Here is a 24,457-nt window from a genome sequence, read left to right on the forward strand (position 1 = left end):
CTTTCTCTCTCTCTTTCTTTCTTTCTTTCTCTCTTTCTTTCTTTCTTTCTCTCTCTCTTTCTTTCTTTCTTTCTTTCTTTCTTTCTCTCTTTCTTTCTTTCACTATTTCGCTCTTTCTTTCTGTCTTTCTTTCACTCTTCCTTTCTTTCGCTATTTCTTTCTCTTTCTTTCTTTCTCTCTTCCTTTCTTTCGCTATTTCGCTCTTTCTTTCTCTCTCTCTCTCTCTCTCTCTCTCTTTCTTTCTCTCTTCCTTTCTTTCACTATTTCGCTATTTCTTTCTCTCTCTTTCTTTCGTTCTTTCTTTCTTTCTTTCCTGCTTTCGGTCTTTCTTTCTTTCTTTCCTGCTTTCTGTCTTGCTTTCTTTCTTTCTTTCTTTCTTTCTTTCCTGCTTTCTGTCTTGCTTTCTTTCTTTCTTTCTTTCTTTCTTTCTTTCTTTCGCTCTTTCTTTCGCTTTTTCTTTCTCTTTCTTTCGCTCTTTCTTTAAATCTTTGGCTCTTTCTTTCCTTCATTCGCTCTTTCTTTCCTTTCACTCTGTCTTTCGTTCTCTCTTTCTCTCTATTTTCCTTTCTTTCAGTCTTTCGCTCATACATCAGCTCTGTCTGTTCATACGAAAACAAACACACAATAAAAAGTAATGCTGTCTGCCGAGTCAAGTAGGCAAATAGCCTCTATATTTGTTTGTTTGTATGTATGTTATGTCCTATGTTCTGTTATATTACATATGGACTGTGTTTTATTATTCAGGTGAGGAAGCAGCTTCGTGACATGGAGGCCAAGCTGAAGGACCAGGAGGAGGAGCTGGACGAGCAGGCCGGCACCATCCAGATGTTGGAGCAGGTACAGACAGGGGCCACCTTTAAAAGCTGCTTCTGTTCATCTTTGACCCAACAAATCCCAGAACTGTCAATCTTTTTTTTTTTATGCATTTTAAATGCACTTTATTATATTTACGGTATTTTAACTGTTTATCAAACAATTTTAATTGTGATATCTTGAGATCAGTTTTCAAGGGACCCCTTTGAAAGTCAGTTTTTCCCTCTTTGGAGCGTAATATCACAACCTGGTTGAGACCAATATATTTCTTAGGTCTTGTTGTTTTGTTTAGACTGATCCCACTACACCTTATTATTGCTTATCACAATTATAAAGGGTCAACTTCAATGTGATTTTATCTTACTCCTTTTGAAAGTTATATTTAATGAACTATTTAAATCCAACTTGACAGTTTTCACCATTTCATCAATTTCAACGTGCCTTTTGCAATATTGTTTATACATTTCCTTGTAATTGAACATCCTTCATTGGGTCTGTGGATCTTCATCACGTCTGTGTTAAAAGTCTGCAGGTTTGCATTTGCACAGAGGCCACCTTTTAAAGCTGCTTCTGTTTATCTTTGACCCAAGATCCCAGATCTGTCAATATTTTTTTTAATGTATTTAAAATGTACTTTATTATATTTACGGTATTTTAACTGTTTTATCAACATGGCCACCTTTGGGTTCACAGTGAGCTACAGCAGCAACAGAGAGTAAAACTAGGACGTTGTAGAGGAACGTTATGTGAATGAAACACACCCAACATGCTCACACACGTTGGACAGCAGCACCTAGTTGTGTCAATCAATCAATCAAACTTTATTTATATAGCGCTTTTCATACATATAAATGCAACTCAAACCCTTACCCCCCTTCCAGTCAGGATCCAGTCAGCTTTAAAGAGATCTGACTAAACCAAGGCCATCAGAGCTGAACAAAGGCAAAACATTCATATCTGACTAATATGTAGAGATATAAGTATAAAAAAAAACATCGGTTTTCAGTAAAAAAACAATACTGAAAAATGTAAACAGCCATACTATTGTGCAATGGTGCAAAGTGCAAAGGGTGCTGCAAATCATATCCTTTACACTTACTATGATACTAATACCAAAACCTCAGATAGTAGGAAGAAGCTACTATACTACTTACAGTGTATTGCTTAAAATAGTTATTACAACATATACACAAGCCTGATCTAATATAATATATTAGCATGAAAACCAGAAGCAGGGGAAATAGCTAGTCTGGTCCTTTCCAGCTTTCCAAGCTCACTATTGAACACGTACTGTATCTCATTTGTTTAATCCGAACACAAACATGAATGTAAAAACATCAATTTATGTTTTTAAGGGGAGTTATTGTGTTTATCATTGAATGGATCAAGCTCTTTTTTACATTCCTGTTTGTGTAATGGTCCAACCAACAATATATAGATATAAGAAAGATATCCATCTTCTCACTCTCTAAAATAAAGCAAAAAAATGAACCAACTTCATCTTTTCAACATCAGCTTCCTTCTATACTTTCAAAATGCTAAAGAAGCTGAGTGAGGCCTTACCATTTAATTGTCTTGAAGAACTCTTAGTCAACAAAAGTTTGAACAACAAATGAGCACAAATAGGATTTTACTGTCACTTCACAGTTCCACTGAAAGCTGATCATCCATAATAATGTAATTTCACACGGCTCTGTTTTGGATATGAACATAGTGTGAATTCAGCTTTACAGCAGCACGGACTTGGAAAACAGCTCACACATTTGTCTGTCAAACAAACATGCAGCAGGTTTATGGACAACTTCCACCTGGATGAGCAGCTTGTCCTGCTGGCTGACAGCCTTCAGCAGCCACCAGAGCAAGACATTAAATGTTATCCATGATGATCACCAAGTTTTATTTTTATTATTTGTTTATTTATTTATGTATTTATTAGGGCCGGGACTCGATTAAAAAAATGAATCTAATTAATTAGAGGCTTTGTGATTAATTAATCGCATTTTAAATTGCATATAAATATTTGACCTGAGAACAGTGAGAAGTAATTTTTTTTCACATGGATTTTTAGTATACCATTGAATAATGACTGAATACATAAGCTTAAGCAACAAAAATATTGTTTATTTTTGTTCAAATCCAACAGACCAGTGCAATTTTTGCCATTAAGTGTAGCAATAGCATATTTAGAAATATAGTAAATTTCAGAAATTCAGGTAGCCTATAGGTAGGTAGACACTAGCTATAGGCACACTAGCGTCCACGCTAGCTGCTATATATTTTGCATTGAGGTGATACTTGAGGCTGGATGTGCTGCGGTGATATGTTCCCTGTTGCATAGCAACACAACCATGCTCTTATCAACACTTCCATCCATTGGTTTTTAGTAACTAAATGTCCCATCATCCACGGGGCCAACCAAAGCGTCTCATCAGCTTCTTCCTTCATGTTCACTGTGGTTTGTTGTTGTCTGAACTCATGAACGCTAGTTGGTGCTCCAGTATAATCGGTCCGCCTGAAACTCATCCAGTGAGAAACGTTCCGCGGTGCAAAAATAAGTGCGATTAAAATGCGTCAATTTTTTTAACACATTCATTTTTGTGTAATTAATTAATCTTAATTAACGTGTTAAAGTCCCGGCCATAGTATTTATTGTAGTGTATAAAAACAGTTCTCTGTAGTGATGCAATGAAACAGATCAATAGGAAGGAACTTTTTTTTCAGGCTAGCTAACTGTAGTTTTCCCACTCTGAGAACATGTCAGAGTTTATTAGTAATACAGAGCACACCCGTAAGTACTGTGGACATATGCACGCCTATGAATAATGTATGGGAATAAGGCTAAAACATGAGCAAAGGGTTCCTTTAAGCCAGGGGAGAGCAGAGTGTACAATGTCTGTGTTTCTCTTCCAGGCCAAGCTTCGTCTGGAGATGGAGATGGAGCGTTTGCGTCAAACTCATTCCAAAGATGTCGAGAGCAAAGACGATGAGGTGGAGGAGATCAGACAGTCCTGCAGCAAGAAAGTAAGGAGGTTCATTTCATGAACATGTGCACATTTTAAACTATAATTGAAGTTTTAATGTGAGGGGGAGACAGGTATATAATTTGTGTTATTGGGCACATAATGGTAATGACTAGGCAAAGAGAAAGTAATAAACAGGGAGAAGGAAACAATAGGAGAGCAGATACAAAAGACAAATATGACAATAAAAGCACTTTGGTAACAGAAAAGAATGCTGCAATACATGAAATGTGAAATATCAATTCACTGTCCAGGAGCTCTCTATTAGACGCCACCCTTCTCAACCATTTTACCTCGCCGTTCCTCTCACATGTCTTCTGCTTGAATTTGTATATTTTCTAAATTTTAATGGCTCACAACAGGTCCTGAAGTAGCAGGCTGTAATATTCTAACTTGTATTTTATAGTATAGGTCGAGCTCCAAAAACGTACAATAGTGAAGAGGGATTGATTTTCATTACTGTAGCAGGTCAGTAGGTCTTTTTATTCAGTCACTGATCTTTTTGTTGAACCATCATCACCATTTGACTCTTCCTCCATTTGTCTTACTTGTTGCAGGAAAAATACAAAATACATTAAAGTTTAGCCCCATTGCTTTCCAGACATGTGCAACATATGTTTAATGTCTTAGTTAGCTGTAGTTAAAACCAGTTTTGTATCCCAGATGGTTGCCATATTTTCACAAATAGTCTCTTGGGCTTTTTTGAGTATTTATTGTCTTTCTCAAGCTTGGGTGTTTGAGGGTTCTGTGCAGTGTCTTAGCTGTTCCTAGGACTGCACTCTTCTGGACCTAGGCTTCATCCTGGAATCTGTTGGAGCTACACTCCCAATTCGGGGGTCACAGCCCCAGTGCTCCTGTAACCATGGGGGTCACTTCAGTTTTCACCTTCTACATCTCTCTCAGCTATTCCTTCAACCCTTGGTACTTCTCAATCTTTTCCTGTTCCTTCTTCCTGATGTTGCTGTCTGCTGGTATCACAACATCTACTATAACTGGCCTTTTCTGCTGTTTGTCCCCCACCACTTTGTCCGGTTGGTTAGCCATTAACTGTTTGTCCGACTGCAATCTGAAGTCCCACAGGATTTGAGCACTTCTAATCAGATGTACAGATGTTCTTTTACACTATTACAGCTACTTGGTTGTGCCTCTCCATGTACACTGTTCCAGCTTGCATCCTACACCCTGCTATTTTATGCTGGACTGTCTCTTTGCACAGCACCTTGGGTCTAATTTGCTCTGGTAGATCCTGGCCTCTATAGCTCTGTGCTTAGGACCTGTTACTGTGCAGCCATGAGTAGCGCCTCTGTGCTGTCTGTCAGTCCAGCATTCTCCAGACATTTGCAGGTCTTATTGATGTCAGCCTCTTCCTCTATCTGACGCGGTACATGTTATGTAGCTGGTTGTCCCCCCATGTTGTTTGCTCCTCATCGTTTTCTTCATCTTTGTCGGGTTTTCGCTGTCTGAAGCATTTAAATGGTAAATGGACCTGCACTTATATAGCGCTTTTGTAGTCGCTTTGTGACCACTCAAAGTGCTTTACACTATAGACTGCACTCATTCACCCGTTCACCCACACATTCATACTGGTGGCAGAGGCTACCCTAAACGGTGCCACCTCTCACCATCTTGCTCAAGGATCCTTCGACATGTAGGCTGCCATGGTCAGGGATTGAACCACCAACCCTCTGATTAGTGGGCAACCCGCTCTACCAACTGAGCCACAGCCGCCCACTGAGCAACTTACCATTTAAGGCCTTTTTTTGATGTATTGTTGGATCTTTGATCTTTATCTCATCCTGGATAGGTGCTCTGATGCTCGCTAGTCCTTGGTCATCTCCTTTTCATTTAGTATATAGCCTCAGGGAGCTGGACTTGGGGTGAAAACCTCCATGCATGGTGAGGAGCTTTCTTGTCTTGATATCAGTAGCTTCTACTTCTCCTTTGGCCAGCTTATGATCCCAGCAGGGTATCTGATGACTGGCAGTGCGTACATGTTGATGGCACCGATCTCGTTTTTGCCATTCAGCTCACTTTTCAGGACTTTCCGGACCCTCTGGAAGTATTTAGCCGTGGTTGACTTCCTTGCAGTTTCCTCATGAATGTTAATACCCTGTGGGATCCCTAGGTATTTGTAGCTGTCCTGACCTCTTCTAATCTGCCCTCCCATAGCTTCACCCCTTCAGTTCTGATCATCTTTCCTCTCTTTGATACCATCTGGCCACATTTGTCCAATCCGAATGACATCCCTCTGTCCTTGCTGTAGATCCTGGTGGTGTGGATCTGTGCGTCGATTTCTCTCTCATTCTTGGCATTCAGCTTGATGTGTCCATGTAGGGCAGGTGGCTGATTGTTGACCCGCTTCGGAATCACTGTCCGTATCCACTCTGTGATGATCTGGCTGAGAGGGTTCAGGTCTATGCAGGACAGCAGTGGGAAGAAGCATCTCCTAATCTCTTAACCTAGAATGTTCATTCACTTCGAATCCCCACTGTCGTCCGCCCTGCTTGCTTAATGCTACTGTCAGAAGTGTAGGATTTAACTGTGATTGCAAAATTGGAAATAATTAGTGAATTAAACAGCATTATTATTAAAAGGAGAAATTCAGAGCAGTAGAGTTGTTTGAATGGCATGTTGCTGTACTGATAAATTAGTGCTGTGGAAATATATGTTGTGCTACATTTACAATGAGCCATTACCGTACAGGTAATTCATTAGCTACCAAACTTTATTCGTTTTTGCTGACCGGCTTTTATTTAAGAACTCCAGGTATTTTTGGTAGCGTTGGTAACTGACTCTAAGTACACACACATGCACATACATATACAACAGAATTTTTTTACTGTATTTGTCATGATTGCATTTGTTAGATTTTCCATCATGTAATATTTGACTTCTTCCTTGAGGTATATTTTTTTATGTATATGCATTTTATGTGTTTGTATATGTGTGGGTGGCAGAGTGAGTGAGTGGGTGGTTTGCTGTTGGAATCTGGGTGCACCTTGATTTTGTTGCTATTACTGCTGCTGTTTTGTATTTGATTAGTGCTAAATGCCCAATCACTGCCCTCCACCAGTCCAGCCCCCATTCGCCCACGCATAGTTAGCTTTTTATACACTTCCACATGCTGAAAAAGAAAAAAGAGTCCAGGTGTTAAAAGAGAGAACTGTCTCCTCTCTCTTTTAACACCTGGACTCTTTTTTTATTTATTTTTTTTAACTATTATTTATTGATACCTTATTTATTCACCAGGATCAGCAAAGATTTTATTATCTGCCATATGTCTAGTGTGGGCTGATCCTCCACATGTGAAGTTCCTAACGGAAAAATAAAGTCTTTGTATTGAATTGAATTGAATTGAATGCTGTGAGCACTGTCCCTACATTGCGTCTTCAGTGACATTTACATAGTGATGTACTACATGATGGATTATGCTAAATAAAACAACCCTATAGTGTTGTGTGTGTAAACTAGACATTGAATGACAGGAGTTGTCAGTCTCAAAACAGAACCTTGCTCATTTGTTTGCATCCATAGCATATGAACATACTAGCTACTACGGCTGCACGATTATGGCCAAAATGATAATCACGATTATTTTGATCAATATTGTAATCACGATTATTCATCATGTTAGGGAAAACATCTGTATTTTTATTGCACTACTTTTAAACAAACAATAGGAACAGTTTTTAGTGTGTGCACAGAGTGTCGCTAAGTGATGATCGCTAAGTGATGATCGCTAAGTGAACACCTCCTGCAGCAGCAGCACATACACACTGTACTGCTACAGAGCTAACTGTTAGCCTGTTAGCAATTTGCAGACTGGACGCTAAGGGGTTAACATCCCCTCCGGCTCTGCAGCTGGGAAAGACTGCTGCAGGAGGAATGTGCCGCTTCAACTCGTTCTTACTCTTCTTAACAAGCCGCCGGCCCCCACAGCTCGTTAAGAAGAGTAAGAAGGAGTCTCCAATAACACCAGAAAACATCGCTGGATTTGTCGCCACTTTTTAAAAAAAAAGTCGCTAAGGGGGTCTGAAAAGTCGCTAAATATAGCAACAAAGTTGCTAAGTTGGCAACACTGCTTCGCCGGCTTTTATAAATGGCGAGTGTTGTTGTCGGGTAGAGTACTAAGTCACATCTTGCTTAGTGTTCTATCCAATCAGCAACCAGGCTTTTTTCAGGGGAGAAAAACAGCCCAGCCCCCTGGTGGTTGGTGGACTACTGGTGTAGAAAGTGCTTGATTAGATATGCAGGAGAGACGCATTTTAAAATGGAAATATCGCCGACGATCAGGTTAATTTAATCGTGGCAGCCAAAATTGTGATCACGATTAAAATTTGATTAATTGTGCAGCCCTACTAGCTGCACTAGACTGGTAGTGTTATAGCACACACTAGTAAGATGATGACTTTGTTACACATCAGCATGGCGGCAGGTACAGCCTCACAAAACTGACAGCATGGCTGCCTGGAGACTCTTAGTCGTGTACTAGTAAGGCTCTAATAGTCAAACCAGCAGCATGTTGTGAAGTCTGTCAAACATCTTTCTTTTTCTTTTTTTTCATCATCAAAACAGTCAACAGTGCAGCCTTCAGGGGCAGTAACAGGACATTCCAGTGCTGCAGACTTAATTCATCATATGATTCAACAATACTGAGGGGTCTATTCTATATATTGGTTGTTGTCATAGGTCAGCAGCCATATATGCACTACTTTTGCACTCCTGTGTCATCAGATATATGAATTTACTCATTGCTGATTGTTTTTTTGTGTGTCCAGCTGAAGCAAATAGAAGTCCAGCTTGAAGAAGAGTACGATGAGAAGCAGAAGGTGCTGAAAGAGAAGAGAGAGCTGGAGTCAAAGCTTCTGTCAGCACAGGACCAGGTAACTACACTGTGGTGGATCTAAGATAAAACATGTGTTTGGGTAGATATGTGAGAGTTTTATATGATTGACGTGAGTCATTAAAACTGATCACGGTCAAAAGAAAACTCATTTAATGATCAGAAGTTTCCTGTACTGACATACACCAACATGAGCCTTTTTATTTTCCTAATCGTACAATCTGATCAGAAAAGGTCTCCCGACTCGCAAAATCTTTTCTCGAGCTGCAACGATATATCCATTAGTAAACTCACAGATAAATAATTTTAGCATTTGTCAAACAACTATGCCAGAAATGTTTAATGGTTGACTTTGAGTCAAGATTATTTTGTCAAAATATGATATTAATGTTTCCTAAATATGTAGTGGTAGGAGAATCTTTAGATCATTTTTATGACTTATTTCCAAATAAATTGACAAACTCACTATTACTCATCTAGAGTCATTTAGAATATTTGATATTGTGAAACTTATTGTATCTACATTTGGTTAGCTGTGGTAAAAATCTCTTTTTGATACGCACACTAATGTTAATGAGTAATTGTCAGTTAATGTTTACTGATGCTGTAATAAATCAGTAATATCACCACAGCAATTAAACAGACTTGTATGTTAAATAATTATTGGTTGGCAGAAATACAAAATCATGGTTTTCTATCAATGCTGTATCTATAAGTCAAACTCTTATTGTGTGACGCATTCTCTAATGAACGTGGTACAGAATTTAGGGATTGGGCCTTTAAATGTTGAAGTGGATTGAGTCCATGACTAATCCTTAACCCTTTATCAGGCAAAGAACCATATTTGGTAACTTGAGTGGACATCTATAACAGGTCTCCTCATAGAACCACATACATCACAGATAGTGACACTGTGGCATCTGACCAATCAGTAAATCACACAAGATTCAAGCTTTCCTTTATTGTCATTGTATTAAAAAAGTATACAACTAAATTTACGTGTGCTTCTCATATATAAGGTGCTTTAAAAAAGACATTCAGACATTACGCATATGTAATAAGTAGTCTAAAAAGAAAATAAATAGTTTAAAGGTAAAAGATAAAGTGGTGATGAATGCAAATGATTATTGTCTATTTAGGGTTACTGTGGGAAAGAGACTATAATAAATATAATAATAATAATAATAATAATAATGACTCAATTGACCTCGATTTGCAATATAAAAATGAAACATATTTGCAAAAATTCTTGTAATGTCCTCCAATAACACTTCAGGGTTGACGGTTTCAATTTCCAGGAGTGCCCTACACTGCAAAAAAAGAAAAGTTGGGTGAACTCAAAATTTCAAGGCAACAAACTTCGATAAAATTTTAAGTTGGACAATTAAACAAAATATTTTAAGTTTTGTTTTTGAGTTTGCTCAACTCTGAATTTCTCTGGCACGATTGTAACGCCGCTATGAAATGTCAGCTAATGTTGGGACCACAATTTTGAGTTAGCATTGATACGCTAATGGCTACTCTTGTAGCTGTAACAAGCAGCGCGGCTAGCATCAGTTAGCCGCTAGCATCAGTTAGCCGCTTTCGCTAATGAATTTCACCGCTTTCCCGCATTTCACAACAAAGAAATAAGAGTTAGCAGAACTATTGTCCCTTGTTGTGAACCCCAACTTAAAGATATAAGTAACAACAACTCACCAACTTGTTTTTGAGCAGACAACTGGCTTCCTTTGTTGTGCTAACTTACATTATTGCCCTAAATGTCAGTAATTTATATTTCCAAGTTTTACCAAATTAAATCACTGTTTTAGGCCAAAAAATACAAGTTGGCTTTTTTGCAGTGTATAAAGGGTTAAAGTGTTAGTTGAGTCACCAAAGCTAACTTTACCCGTTTCCCAGGTGAGAAGTGGTGACATGGAGACGGAGAAGCGTTTGAGGAAAGACCTGAAGAGAACCAAGGCTCTGCTGGCTGATGCCCAGATCATGTTGGACCACATAAAGAACAACGCACCCAGCAAGAGGGAGATCGCCCAGCTCAAAAACCAGGTACCAAGGCAAAGATCTAGACTACACAGGCTTAACTCAAACAGGCCGCTTCTTAGTCTGTGATGTTTTGTTTTATTATAATGATTTGTCATGTTTTAGATTCTGTCTATGTCCATCCTGTCTGTCCTCAGAATCAGCAGCTTTCACTGCTTTTTCTGCACTTTTTTTTCTTTATGTCCACAGGTTGATGGTGGGTTATTTGCTGCTCTGTGCGCATCAGAGGACACAGATTCTTTTTTCAACATGATAGGAAAACTCTGGGTTTACAGGACAAAAAGGGTTTATAGGACAAAAGCTGCCAGGCAGTAAAACAACAATGTCCGTTCTGCACAGAGCACCTTTAGTTGGACAGATAATATATACAGCCTTACTCTTAGTACTGGACACTGTGTCCCTTTTGTCCATATGGCCTTTAATTTAGTTGGCCTGTTTAAAGGGAAGAATTAGTAAACTTTTTGTGCAGCATTACGTTGCTATGGTTATGTTCAGCAGCTCCTCTGAATGTTTAGATGAGATTAAGGCACGTGTCATGATACTTAATTATAAAACCATGTATATGTTTGTACTTCAAATTCACCCTATTTTTATACTGACCTTTCAAGTGTATCACCTAAACATAAGAATTCCACTACTGCATATTAGCCTGTGTGGCATTTTTTCTATTTGAGCTTAAACCATCAACTTTTTATCAGATTTTACTGATTCATCAGAATAATCATATGCTTCTGAACACAGAGACATGATACACCTATTTTTATGAATTTCTCTTCCCGTTCAGATTTGTTCAGATTTGATTTGAGACACTCAGAAGGAGTAGAAATTTGAATGCAAAGCCAAGGGGGATAACACACACAAGAGCACAGATTTATTGTATTAGAATAATGGCTGCAACACTATTGACAGTGACCAGAATCAAATGATTGTCTGGTAAAGTGACTGTACCTAAGATTGACTTACTAAAGTACAATTTGTTACTCTGAGGTTACTGAACTGAACTCTGTTTCCATTTCAGCTGGAGGAGTCTGAGTTCACTTGTGCGGCTGCAGTTAAAGCTCGTAAGTCCATGGAGGTGGAGATTGAAGATCTGCACGTTCAGATGGAGGACATCTCCAAAACAAAACAGGGGGTCAGTATAGCTCTCTGCATCCTCCCCTCTGCCTTTACAGTTTTTCTCAATTGCTAAAACACATTTTTCGAATCCTCCTGTCCTTTTTCTCAGAATTCTAAACATAAAACTCTTTTCTCACACTACATTCACAAAACCTCCGATTCTCCTAGCAAAACCATCCCATCGCCTCAAAATAGTTTTACCTGTTCTCAAAACCAAACAATGTTGTCAGATCTTGAACTTATTGGTCAAAATAGAAAAACTGCTGAGCCGTCATTACACACTACACCAAAAAATTGAAAACACAGTGTTGAAGGCATGTAGCTCATGGAGTTTATTGGTCACATTAAACTATCTATACTATATTTATGGCTTTTGCCCACCCCCTTTTGCTTCAGATGAACAGGGTGCATCCCCTGTGCCTGGTGCTGGTACTACGTTCCTACAGAGCCTGCAGTCAGAGCGTGCGTCTATGTGACCAGCTGTTTGTATGTTTTGCTAATTTAGTCAGGGGACAAGCTTCCTGTGTGAGGGCACACTCCACCAGGGGCATGGCAGCCTCGTGGGTTCTGTTTCAGGGGGTACCTGGTGGTGTCGTCAGGTGGTCATCGATGCACACTTACATTTACATTTACATTTAGTCATTTAGCAGACGCTTTTATCCAAAGCGACCTACAGGAAGAGTAAAAGCAAACAATCAAGGTATAGTGCAATAAGAGCTATTAGTGCATCAATAAGTGCTAGTGACAATTCTTTGAGGAGTAGAACTATCGTGTGGTGCTAGGAGAGAAGATGCTCTCTGAAGAACTGGGTCTTCAGGAGTTTTTTAAAGATAGAGAGGGACGCCCCTGCTCTGGTAGGAACTGGTAGTGTGTTCCACCAGCGGGGAACAAGAAATGCTAAGAGTCTGGATTGCCTTGGACCAACGGGGGGCAGAGCCAGGCGCCGTTCATTGGAAGAGCGCAACGGTCGTGAGGTCGCATATGTCTGAATCAGGGCGTTCAGGTAGGTAGGAGCAGTACCGGAGACAACTTTGTAGGCAGCATTAGAGATTTGAATTTGATGCTTTGGGCTGCAACAGGTAGCCAGTGGAGCTCAATGAGCAGCGCACTTTTGTGCAGTTTTATAGTTCAGATGTGACGGCCCCTTTGGGGGCTCATTCCCTTCGTTCAGTTGGGTCTTTTGGGCCCTAGGGTGTTAGTGGTGCGATTCCAGTTGGTTAGCTGCTCTGCAGGGCGTGTTTATACGTCCCATACTTCTGTGTTGTACCAAGTGAATCGACTGAAAGGGAACTAAATGTTATGAATGTAACTTCTGTTCCCTGGAGTAGAGGAATGAAGTGGGCTCGGTGAAGAGCAGCTAAGGAACGACTGACCGGGGTGACTAGTATACGTAGGCAGATCCTGGTATATGGCACTCAGGTCATCTGCCTTAAAAGGTGTGAATAGAGGTGTCTTCAGGTAGGTCACGCAGGGCTGTGGCTCAATTGGTAGAGCGGTCACCCACCAATCGGAGGGTTGGTGGTTCCATCCCTGACCATGGCAACCTACATGTCGAAGTATCCTTGAGCAAGATACTGAACCCAGAATGGCTCCAGATGCTGCGTTCAAAGGTGTGTGAATGAATTCCCAATGGTGGCAGGTGGCACCGTTTAGGGTAGCCTCTGCCACCAGTATGAACGGGTGAATGAGCACAGTCTGTTGTGTTAAGTGCATTGAGTGGTCACAAAGCGACTAGAAAAGAGCTATATAAGTGCAGGTCCTGGATAGACAAGGAAGCCTGGATGCATTTTGCGTTCTCGCAATTTCATTTGTTTTTCTTTTTTCCCCTTTACTCTAAAGAAAAAGATGCAGCAAAGAAGGAAGCATATGTGCATTGACTGAAAATGTAACTGTCAGCTCTTTTTCACTGTCGTCCTGTCTCTTTAAATGGAGAAGAACCAACTGCTCTTGGGAATTTCTTAGTAATAGTGACCTTACGAGCAGCATGATGAAGTCTGGATTAGGGGTGGGCGATATGCCTCTAAAAGAATATCACGATATTGCAGGCTATTTTTGCGATAACGATATTCTTGACGATATTAGGAAATACTTAAAAAGATGTAGAAAACATGATTTTTTTTTAGTCTGTATAAATAATTAAAAATCTAAAATGTAGTGTGAAGTGTAAATCTCAACAGTTGCCAAATACAAAAAAATGTACTCTTGACTCTTGAGTATGAGCAAATAATAAAAATAGGCATTTAGGGGTTTCGGGGGCATATTTTGATGACATTTTGTAAAGGAGAATAAAGGTTCTTGTATGTTTTATTTAAGGCATCTTATTTTGACAGTCTTCTTGTAAATTCTGTGGTGGATTATCTCAACACACTGTGCTCTTATTTTGAAAGCTGCATGTGTTTTGCGACAGGGAGTAAGTAGCTTTTCGTGATTAAAACAACTTTAACCACTACATCAAGAAGTAGGAACGTTGCCAATATCATGATATGCATTTTTTTTAACCATAAAAAAAATATACCGATATTATTGTGAGCGATACGATATGGCACACCCCTAGTCTGGATTGTGCCTTTGTTGAGACTTCACCAATCGATGAATATATTTCATTTAGACTAACTGAACTGCAATACAATGTCACAGTGTGTATTGTGTTAGGCACATGCACATACACGTGTACATGTGTGAGCATCAGACACTAGCTGCCCACTTCCATCAGAGTTAAAGCAAACAGCTTCGATCCTGTTCTTTAACCCACCTAGGCCACAAGCCACGGCTGGCTTTATCTCAGCTTTTATTTTAGTTTCCTATCAAGTTGTTTAGAGAAGTTAAGAAAGCATTCAACTTCAGAAAAATACTTACTGTGGAAAGCAAACGCAACTTAATTGTTTTCACAAAATGGATGAAAATGTCTCTGCGTAGAAGAAGGTGGAAAAATAATATTGGAGAGATAAGAAGAACATGTCACCAGCTGTTTGTCTTTGAGGACGACCTCTGCAGCAGACATCCAGCCTGCTGGGAAAGTAAGAGGCTGGTGACAGAAATGGTTATTACATAAATGGAGGGTTTTTTTTGATGCGGCCTCGACCGCATCATACACTGCAATTCAACAAAGATAAAATCATGCAAATAACATTTCTTTCAGATGGTCGGCCGTTTTGCCACTCTCCCGCCGTTCTATCGCTGTAATTGCAGTGTTTTGAGAAAATTGTCTCGCATGTTTTCGACAGCTTTATTTTTCCACAGAGGGCTGTGGCAATCTGAGAGAAAAAGAAGTAAAAAACAAAGAGCTGAGCCACGTAATTGGGTTGAGATTGCGCTGACAGCCTATTGTTAAATGTGCTAAATGAAAGTTTGATGCTTTCGACTGTCACCTTTTTTCAAGCGCCCATCACAATATTTTCCCCTGCGCTGCAGTGCTGAGTTTTCAAAGCTTTTATCAGCACTCAGTGAGGCCAACGGTGAATTTAAAAAAGGAAAGTGTGATATGTAAATGAATTTGCCCCAGATTCCTCCTGGATATTTTTAGTTACCAAAGTACACCTTGGTACGTCTCAGCAGTGGGCGGTTTTAATAAAAATAGATAAGGAATAAATAAATCTTAACCTCCTAATCCACCTCCATATTTTGAAGCTGTCTTCTAATTCAAGGATTTGGGTTCATTCTACATCCTGTTTGGACTGTTTCTTAATGAGACGGATGCCACAGTGTCAACTCTGCCTGTCCCTGACTTCTCATCTACTCACTATGCGCAAATGGATTCATTAGCCTTTTCACATAGTCAAATTAGTCATCATTTATTAATGCACAGCCCTGCACCACTAACCTCTCTCCCTCTTTTGTATATTATTCCAGTCATTACGGAAATAGGATTACTTCAGCAGCGTCCCTCCCCTCAGCTGAAGGTGTGAGGCAGTTGCGTTTAGCCTCTAATTGGATATCTTGGTTGTAAGTGGGACCTTATATAACCCCCGTTGTGCCCTGTGATAAGAGGGGGTTGTGTAGGAGCCAACAAGAGGTCCCCGCAGAGAAAAACCTCAGCTGTGCAGAGTGACACACATACGGTGATCATAGAGAAGCTTTAGATTTCTATATAAATGTAAACACATGTAATGAAATGTATACATGAGTGTGCCTCAGAAATATCCCCACACTCTTATGTATCACTTCTCATTTCCAGTTAGATATTACTGTGATGGTGCAGAGATGGTGTGACATGGGCAGAACAAAACAAACAAATGTATCTATACAAAAATATGGACCCTTTATTTTATTTGATTGTATCTATGAAGTATATAAAATAACTATCAAGAAGATGCTACATAAAGGACTGTAGTCATTTAAGGACTGTAGTAAAAAAAAAAGATAAAACAACTGCAGACTACATACTATAGCACCATGACATACAACTTCTAACAAGAAAATCTTGTTTACAAAGTAATACATTTTAAGAAGCATTTTAAGATTGTAACTCATATACAACAACTCCCTTACTTACTACTAATAAGCAATAATTCTGAGGTTATTGAGGGAAAACTCTTAGTTAATGTCTTACTGGTTGTATAATAAGGCCATGCAGAATAAGGCATTAATAACTACTTAATAATGACTAATTAAGAGACAATATGTTACCAAGTTATTTATTATATTTTGTAAATGATGTCGACCTTGCTTTTGTTTTTTAATGCTTACCGTATAAATGTTTGTGATATTTACATTTGCTTGTCTTCATGTTTTTTTGTTTTTTTCCACTAGCAGCACTGCTGCAATACACAACACAATAATGATATTTATGATCAGTGGGCTTGCTAATACACACAGACATGTACTATATCAGCTTTGGCTGTAAGCTGTGGATACAGTGTCACTTCCAGCCCACTTAGTTCATTCTCAGCTCTACATTTAATGAGTAGCCGCTCTTGTTGTCTTATCTGGTCAGCTGTGGTAGATAATATTGTTCTCTTCAGCAGACTCCAGAAAGCTTTTCTAACGGCTGGTGTATTGTGATTAATGCATATGTCTCAACCCATTTCGTTTGATCATGCTTGATAAATTTTCACAGTTGTCTCTGTAATTTATCTGATATAATTTTCTTTTAAAAGACTTTAAGTAAATGTCGATTATGCTACAATAGGAAAGCATTTGACTCACAGAGCAAAATGTGTCGCTCTTATTTACTGTTTTGGTTTTGGTGGGAGAGCTAGCTGCCATCTTCTATCATATTTTGTCCAACTTAGTTACAGTTTTGATCTCTTTGTAAATCTCTTTGTTTCCTCTGTTCAGCTGGAGGAGCAGCTGAGCCGTCTACAGAGAGAGAAGAACGACCTGCAGTCCAGGATGGAGGAGGACCAGGAGGACCTCAACGAGCTGATGAAGAAACACAAGGCTGCTGTGGCCCAGGTTGACCCTTCTCCTCTTCCTCTTTCATACACTGGAATAACGAACCTGGTCTCACAGGAATCCGTGAAATAGCCACGGATTTGCTTAACTCAAAATCCGTGGAATAGCCACGGAATCACTCAAATTTCCGTGAAACTGACACGGATTTCGCTACAATGCAAGTTAATGACTGTCATATCCCGTGGCTATTCCATGGATATTTTTTCCTATTGGTTTGTTCCAAGTCACGTGACTTTCAAGGTCCCGGCGGTCAGAACAAAAAACATGGCGGACATTTCTCTCATTTTTAGTGAAAAAAAAAACAATATTTTGACTTAGTTTCTGCATAAAAATGGATTTTGATCACATTTCTAGCGAGAAATATATGTTTTATTTTCTAAATATTCACTCAGTGAATGTACATAATCACTTTGTATGTTGGAATAGCCACGGGATATGACTGTCATTAACTTGCATTGTAGCAAAATCCGTGTCAATTTCACGGAAATTTGAGTGATTCTGTGGCTATTCCACGGATTTAGAGTTAAGCAAATCCGTGGCTATTTCACGGATTCCTGTGAGACCATGTTGGGAATAACCGTATAACCTGACAAATACATTTATCAATGACTTATTTCTATTGCAACTTTACTTCTCTAACTGTTATTGAATCATTACATTTAGAAATTGCATTATAACATATTTCTTAACCACCTTTACATCTTTACATTTGTTATTCTACTCTCTAATATGTTCCATCTCACAATGCATTTCATTCATCTTTCATTTCATCTTCTGCCTATATTTATAGTTTGCATTTAACAAACACTTTAATTCCCTGCGGTTCAATTGTAAGACCTAAAAATGAAGTGAATGTCCACTCAGAGAGAAGCAGGGAATGGTCATCAGTTCAACTGATACCTCCAGTTAACCATAACCCCAGTACACTGATATCATAATCATAAGAGAATTATTAGATTGTCTTTGGAAAAAAGACAAATACGTTTTTTCAGTAATTTGAACATCAATTTTATAATAGCAAAAAGTCAATATAATTGACTGACTTAATAAAGTTGATTAATGGTCATTTTAATGAGATTAGTTGAGTGTTCAGTAATATTAATTACACAGTTCTATCTAGATGTATCCCTGTGTGACAACCCAGAAGCTAAGAGCTTTTAACAAAAAGTAAAAAAAAAACCAGACAAACACACAATAATAATAGATTAAAAGCTAATGAACCACTAAAGAGCAATACAACTGCTTGAGTGAAATGAAAGGTTTTTATTAAAAGCCAACATATCAGCAAGATTATGTGTGAGTATTTCCCCAACACTCCCAAGCAAGTACATAGACTACAGTATGTTCTACATATCATATCCAACTGCAAGTTCATCTGCAAAAGCTAAAATCTCTGGATGGAGCTTTACATTGGATGGTTTTAACAGCAGCCATCCCTGTCAATTTAGTCATTTTTAAAGCGGCGGTATTTGGCTAGCTTCAAGTGGCCCCCATTAGTATTAATGTAGCTGTATATGCAGATGAGCAGCGAGTGGAAATCAAAGTGGAGTAAAAGTGCTTCCTTTCTATTGCTGATGGAATGATGAGTGATCTGCTTCCACCAGCTCCAAATAAATCCATCCTTCCTGTCTAAATTGACGCAGCTGAATTCCCTGTGGGACTCGCTGTAGCAGAGTGCTTCATCTACTGTGAAAAAAGCACTCATCTCAAATATTTCACACAGGTCACATTGAAATGAGATTTATTGATATGCTTTCACCAGACTAAAAATATATATTTCCAGCAGATTTCTTTATCTTTGTAATGTCACAATGAAGTCATCATTTTTTACTGGATCCTCATGGCTTTTTTATTGTGTTGGCAATTGATGGATTTAGATTTAGTCTTTAGGATTTCAGCTGTATAGTCTACATGCTGTTTAATGAATTATGAACCTGTATACATTTAAAAAATAGAATTACTTTCCACCTACAGTATCATGTAGCTCACTGAGTTTGCTTCTTTCCTGTGTTTTTGTGGTTTCAGTCAGCCCAGAACCTGGCTCAGATCAGTGACCTACAAGCCCAGCTGGAGGAGGCCCTCAAGGAGAAGCAGGAGGTTCAGGAGAAGGTAGGTGCTGGCTTTATGCTCTTAGCATACCACTGATGTGACGAGGACAACCAGTTAAATGTGCAGTACGTCTAGAGAGATGTGACAGTGTGGAACAAGTTCAAACCAATGTCATCTTTAGAATGTACAGGGAGCCAGTAGGGTTAGTCAACTGGAAACCATTAAGTCATTTCACACAAGGATTTTGATTGACACTCAGTAACTAGTTAGAAAACAACATTCATGACTTTATTCTATTGAAATGCATCAATGAACTGCCATCGTCTTAATGTTGATGAGTAGTTAGCTTCCTAAGGTAACACAGTTGACCACCAAGATACCTTGTTGTAATGTAAAAGAGGGACTTATATATTCTAAACTCCAAAGACTCACCTTTCAAAAAGGTTCAAGAACAGGAACCACTCCATTTTTATTTTACATCTTTGAACATTTCTGAACTTTTTTATAATAGTAAACTAAATATTTTGGTGTTTTGGACCGACCAAAACAGTCTAAGTACAGAGCTGTTTCCACTACCGCGCAATACCCGGAATGAGGCGGGTCTCAATTGCCGAAACACCCCTAATTTGAATATGAGCTGTCCAGAGTGGACTTTTGTCGGGACTTTTTTCGTCCCTGTCGAAGAGCAGGGCCGTTTTTCTCCCCTGAAAATAGCCTGAAAAAAAACTCTACACGACAACAACATGCGCCATTTGTAAAAGCTGGCGAAGAGGTGTTGCCAACTTAGCGACTATTTTTCAAGAAAGCGTCTGGAGACAAATCCAGCGACTTTTTCTGGTGTTATTGGAGACTTCATCTTACTCTTCTTAACGAGCGGCGAGGGCCGGCGGCTTGTTAAGAGTAGGAAAGAGTTGAAGCGGCACAGTGCTACTGCAGCAGTCTCTCCCAGCTGCAGAGCTGGAGGGGATGTTAACCCCCTTAGTTAATAGGCTAACAGTTAGCTCTTTAGCAGTACAGTGTGTATGTGCTGCTGCTGCAGGAGGTGTTCACTTAGCGACCTCTGTTTGTTTACAACAAGCACCGGACACTCTGTGCACAGTTAACAATCCTGGTTAATTCACAATCACAATGTTTGTGATCAGTGGAGACGCTGTGCATAATTAGCCATGCTGCTTTGTTTATAATCAGCTGCTGATGTTGTGCACAGTTTGCGACGGCGGCCACAGTTGAGTCATGCGTGTTTAATCCATCGCGTATGTGACGTCACGGTCGAAACTGTCGCTAAGAGATTACACAACGGTCAAAAACCATACGTCACCTCCGGAGTCTCTAAATCCCTCTGGGGGCTAACTTGTAATGGAGACAGGCAGAGTGAGCGGACTTTTTGATTGATTTTTGATTGATTGAGAATTTATTTGAACACAAAATAAAAGATGAACATTTAAAAACAAACGAACAACAATAAATACAAAACAACACAAATGAAACAACAAGAAGACTCAACACTTATTTGTGTTCAAAAGGAGTGGGAAGAAGCCAAAGCTTATTAAATCCCACCCCTTCTCCCTATGTTAATTTACTATATTCAGTTATATAACAATAATATTTATATATATGTATGTATAACACATAGTAATGTAGTTTATAAATTCATTATTACCATTATTAACACACATAACTTGTTATTAACTTACAAACACATAAGTACACATACACCCATGTAGTCATAATGAGACAACAATGAACAAACAAACAACAATAACACACAAAAGAGAAAAAATAGTAACACATTTAAAAAATAAAACGTAAAACAATAACCACCTACTGTCATTTTACACAGCCGTTTTCATCCCTATATCGTGTGAAGACATTGTCAACTTTTGAGAGGGTGTGGCCTGAGACTTTCCTGGTGGCCACTTTTACCCCTAAAGGAAACACGGCTTATATTGCTTTAGGCTCTGGGAAATTGTTGACAATAGCTCTGACTATAAATGATCAATGAATGACACTTTGTATCTCATAGTGCCGCCTCCCTCCTCCGCTGACATCCTGAAGCTTGTGAGCTTCCTCTGCTGCAGTGTCCGTGCTATCTCATTTACAAACTGCCTCGGCTCATTTCCTTTGCCTTTGTTCTGGTCTCTTAACAAATACAACACTTGATGTAATTGATGGATCATTCAAGCAGGATTGGCACCGGCAATATGTGGCACAGATGGCCATCTTGGTTTCCCAATTCAGACAAGCAATAATGCTGAACATGCTAGTGCTGTCATCCTCATAATGACTGCTGCTGCGTGATTATTTTTCTCCATCAGACACAGCTGTACTGACAAATCATATTCAGCCCAGAAGAAGGAGAGATTAGACCACCAGCCCCTTCACTTATGGGGCAAAAGACAATTGTGTAACTCCTCTTAAACAAGAAAGACATTTACCTCTACAGTCATTACCTGTCTCATGCATGGTGTTATTTTAAAGAAGCAATATCATGGTTGGTCATTTTTCAAACTGATACCATATAAATATATACAAACATTAATTTCTACAAAGCCTATTTTTTATCTTAATCGATAGACAATTTTCCTTATGCATCATTCATTCATTCATTATTCTTAACCGCTTATCCGGACGCCGGGGGGCTGGAGACGATTCTAGTTGACACCCTGGACAGGTCTCCAGACTGTCACAGGGCTGACACATAGAGACAGACAATCACGCTCTCATTCACTCCTACGGGCAATTTAGAGTCACCAATTCAACGTGCATGTTTTTGGACTGTGGGAGGAAGCCGGATAACCCAGAGAGAACCCATGCTGACAAGGGGGAGAACATGAAAACTCCACATATTATTGTTTGTCTATGGTTTGGCTATTGTCTTAAAGGGATAGTCAAGTTAAGCATTTAAGAAAGTTTATATTATATTAATATTTAGTTTCTTTCCAAGTGAGATGACATCAAGATGTGGCTCGACTACTTAGCATAAAGACGGATGTTGTGGAAAGACTGGGCCTTGCTCCGTCTAATGTTCAGAAATACAATTTTGTACTCTTTTGGATAAATAATTACAGTTTTGGTTTTGTCCTGATTTAGTTGGAGGAAATTTTTTGGTCGTTAAAAAAAACAATGTCAATCGTTATGTTTTAAGTATATTAACGGTTGTCAGGTCATAAGCACCTACTGCTACTTAGCCTTGGGTGTTATCTGCAAAGCAATGAAAGTTGATAGAGTGCTTACAGATGATGACACTAGTAACATAGACTCTCTGAGGAGCAGTGCAACCAGGCAGAGCCTTGCAGCTCTTCACTTGGAAGGACTACTTTTTGTGATGGAAACCTCTGACTTTATTTTAGCCAATGGGTGGCACTCACAAGTATAAAAACAACATTTTTTTGTCTCTTAGATGCAAGCCCTCCAGAGCCAGCTGGAGTTTCAGGAGCAGTCCATGGTGGAGAAATCCCTCGTCAGCCGACAAGAGGCCAAGATCCGCGAGCTGGAGACCAAGCTGGAGTTTGAGAAGACCCAGGTCAAACGCCTGGAGGTGAGAGCTAAAGACAGCTGGAGGAGCGCTGGTGTTAGTAGGTGGCTGGTTGAGGGATCACCAGCATGTAGACAACATTGGAAGAGGTCGGTGAGAGGATGAAATGTGCTGCTGGGGTCGTAGATCCACCACAGAGACAGAGGAAGGTTATGAGAACCGGATCATTAATGGCACCACATGTACTGGACCTGCATACAGTCTCAGACCTCTGCCAGTTAGATATAACCATCCAGCTTTACGTTGTCCTCCAGCTTTTCTTACTATCACTCGACAATATAATTTTTTCTTGTGTCATTTTCAAATTATTTTCAGATTTTGCCTGGGACAAAAAGCACAAGTGAAGGATAAAGGTTACCATCTGCACACTCCTGGGGAGAAATTGAAATCCTTTCTCGTTCGCAGATAAAATGACCCTGCGCTCAATTTTTGCAGGTTCAGTTTAGTAATTACTTGCTGTGCAATGTGCTCAGCGCCAGGCACACTCTCTCTGCAGCTTGCCCTCCAAAGTCAAAATAAATATATTTATTTATTAAATTTGATTCTTTTTTTAGCCTGTGGTGAAAAGTGCAGAGTTGGGAAAATACACACAAGGGTTAGATTCTTGTTATACCTTCTCACCAGCACTAAAACCTGCAGTGAGTGAACATTCCAGGTTGCCTGAGTGGTATAACTCATCAAAGCTCAATCAATACAGATGTGAGGAGGCATAGTACAACACCCACTCACTATGTGAAATATGGACAGAGCTGCTGGCAATGATGCACAGAGTGAATACAGGCTTTCTGCAGATTTGAAAGACTCATACAGGACACACCTGTTTTAACACTGCTGAAGATGATGCACCACTCCAGTGCATTGTTGTAATAAATAAGCATTATTTTCTGCCTGGTTTCTGTGGAGATGAAGTGTGCTCCTTTCCATGCTCACCACAATATGCATTTGGTCGTCCAACTATTTCAGGGAATGTATTGACATTTTTATGTGCTTTTATTTTTCTCATTTGCTACAGTACTGATAGTCAGGCAGCTTAGGACCAGATTTAAGAAGAATGGGGACACGCCGGGCAAAAGCACCAACTTTTTTCCACATGCTCTCTATCACCATAGGTTTAAATTTTTGATAGGAGCCACTTCATCAAGATTGCGGATGGGAGACGGAAGCCATATGAAGTCTATGAGAACCGATATATCTTCCAAGCCACTCAGAAGGTCAATCTTGGTGTCAAAATATACATTTTCTGGGTCAAGGAATCATTTAAAGCTATTGAGAATATCACTAGATGATTATTTGATCCAATAGATATGTTCATTTTCACCCAGACTGGTAGGCAATTCGCTTCAAGTGCTGCAACACGGAATCTTGAGTTGATAATGTTTGGGATCTATATTCACGAGAGAGTGCGGATTAGCTGCCATGTACACTGCTCAAAAATTTAAGAGGATGCTTTCATCTCATGTCAGATCTTGTATATACATTTGTCCGAACAGAAAATGTGTATTTTGACACCAAAATGGACCTTCTAGTGGCTTGGAAGATATATTGGTTCTCATAGACTTTATATGGCTGCCATCTCCGATCCACAATCTTGATGAATAGGCTCCAGCCAAAAATCGAAACCTATGGCGATAGAGAGCATGTGGAAAA

The 24,457-nt window shown here is 39.4% G+C and overlaps 1 protein-coding gene across 3 annotated transcripts in view; it reads left to right on the top strand.

Annotated features, from left to right (window-relative positions):
• myo18ab (myosin XVIIIA b) overlaps nt 1–24,457 on the top strand; it is a 170,856-nt gene that overhangs the window by 125,755 nt on the left and 20,644 nt on the right. For all 3 annotated transcript variants that reach the window (XM_059332180.1, XM_059332181.1, XM_059332182.1), the window contains 8 exons: nt 745–837; nt 3,724–3,834; nt 8,612–8,716; nt 10,576–10,722; nt 11,735–11,848; nt 17,110–17,226; nt 19,252–19,335; nt 22,676–22,813. In XM_059332180.1, the coding sequence (XP_059188163.1) occupies nt 745–837; nt 3,724–3,834; nt 8,612–8,716; nt 10,576–10,722; nt 11,735–11,848; nt 17,110–17,226; nt 19,252–19,335; nt 22,676–22,813 (909 nt within the window). The remainder of the gene's footprint in view (nt 1–744; nt 838–3,723; nt 3,835–8,611; nt 8,717–10,575; nt 10,723–11,734; nt 11,849–17,109; nt 17,227–19,251; nt 19,336–22,675; nt 22,814–24,457) is intronic.

This window comes from Centropristis striata, chromosome 4, assembly GCF_030273125.1.
Source record: "Centropristis striata isolate RG_2023a ecotype Rhode Island chromosome 4, C.striata_1.0, whole genome shotgun sequence".
In the NCBI taxonomy this organism is placed as follows: Eukaryota; Metazoa; Chordata; class Actinopteri; order Perciformes; family Serranidae; genus Centropristis; species Centropristis striata.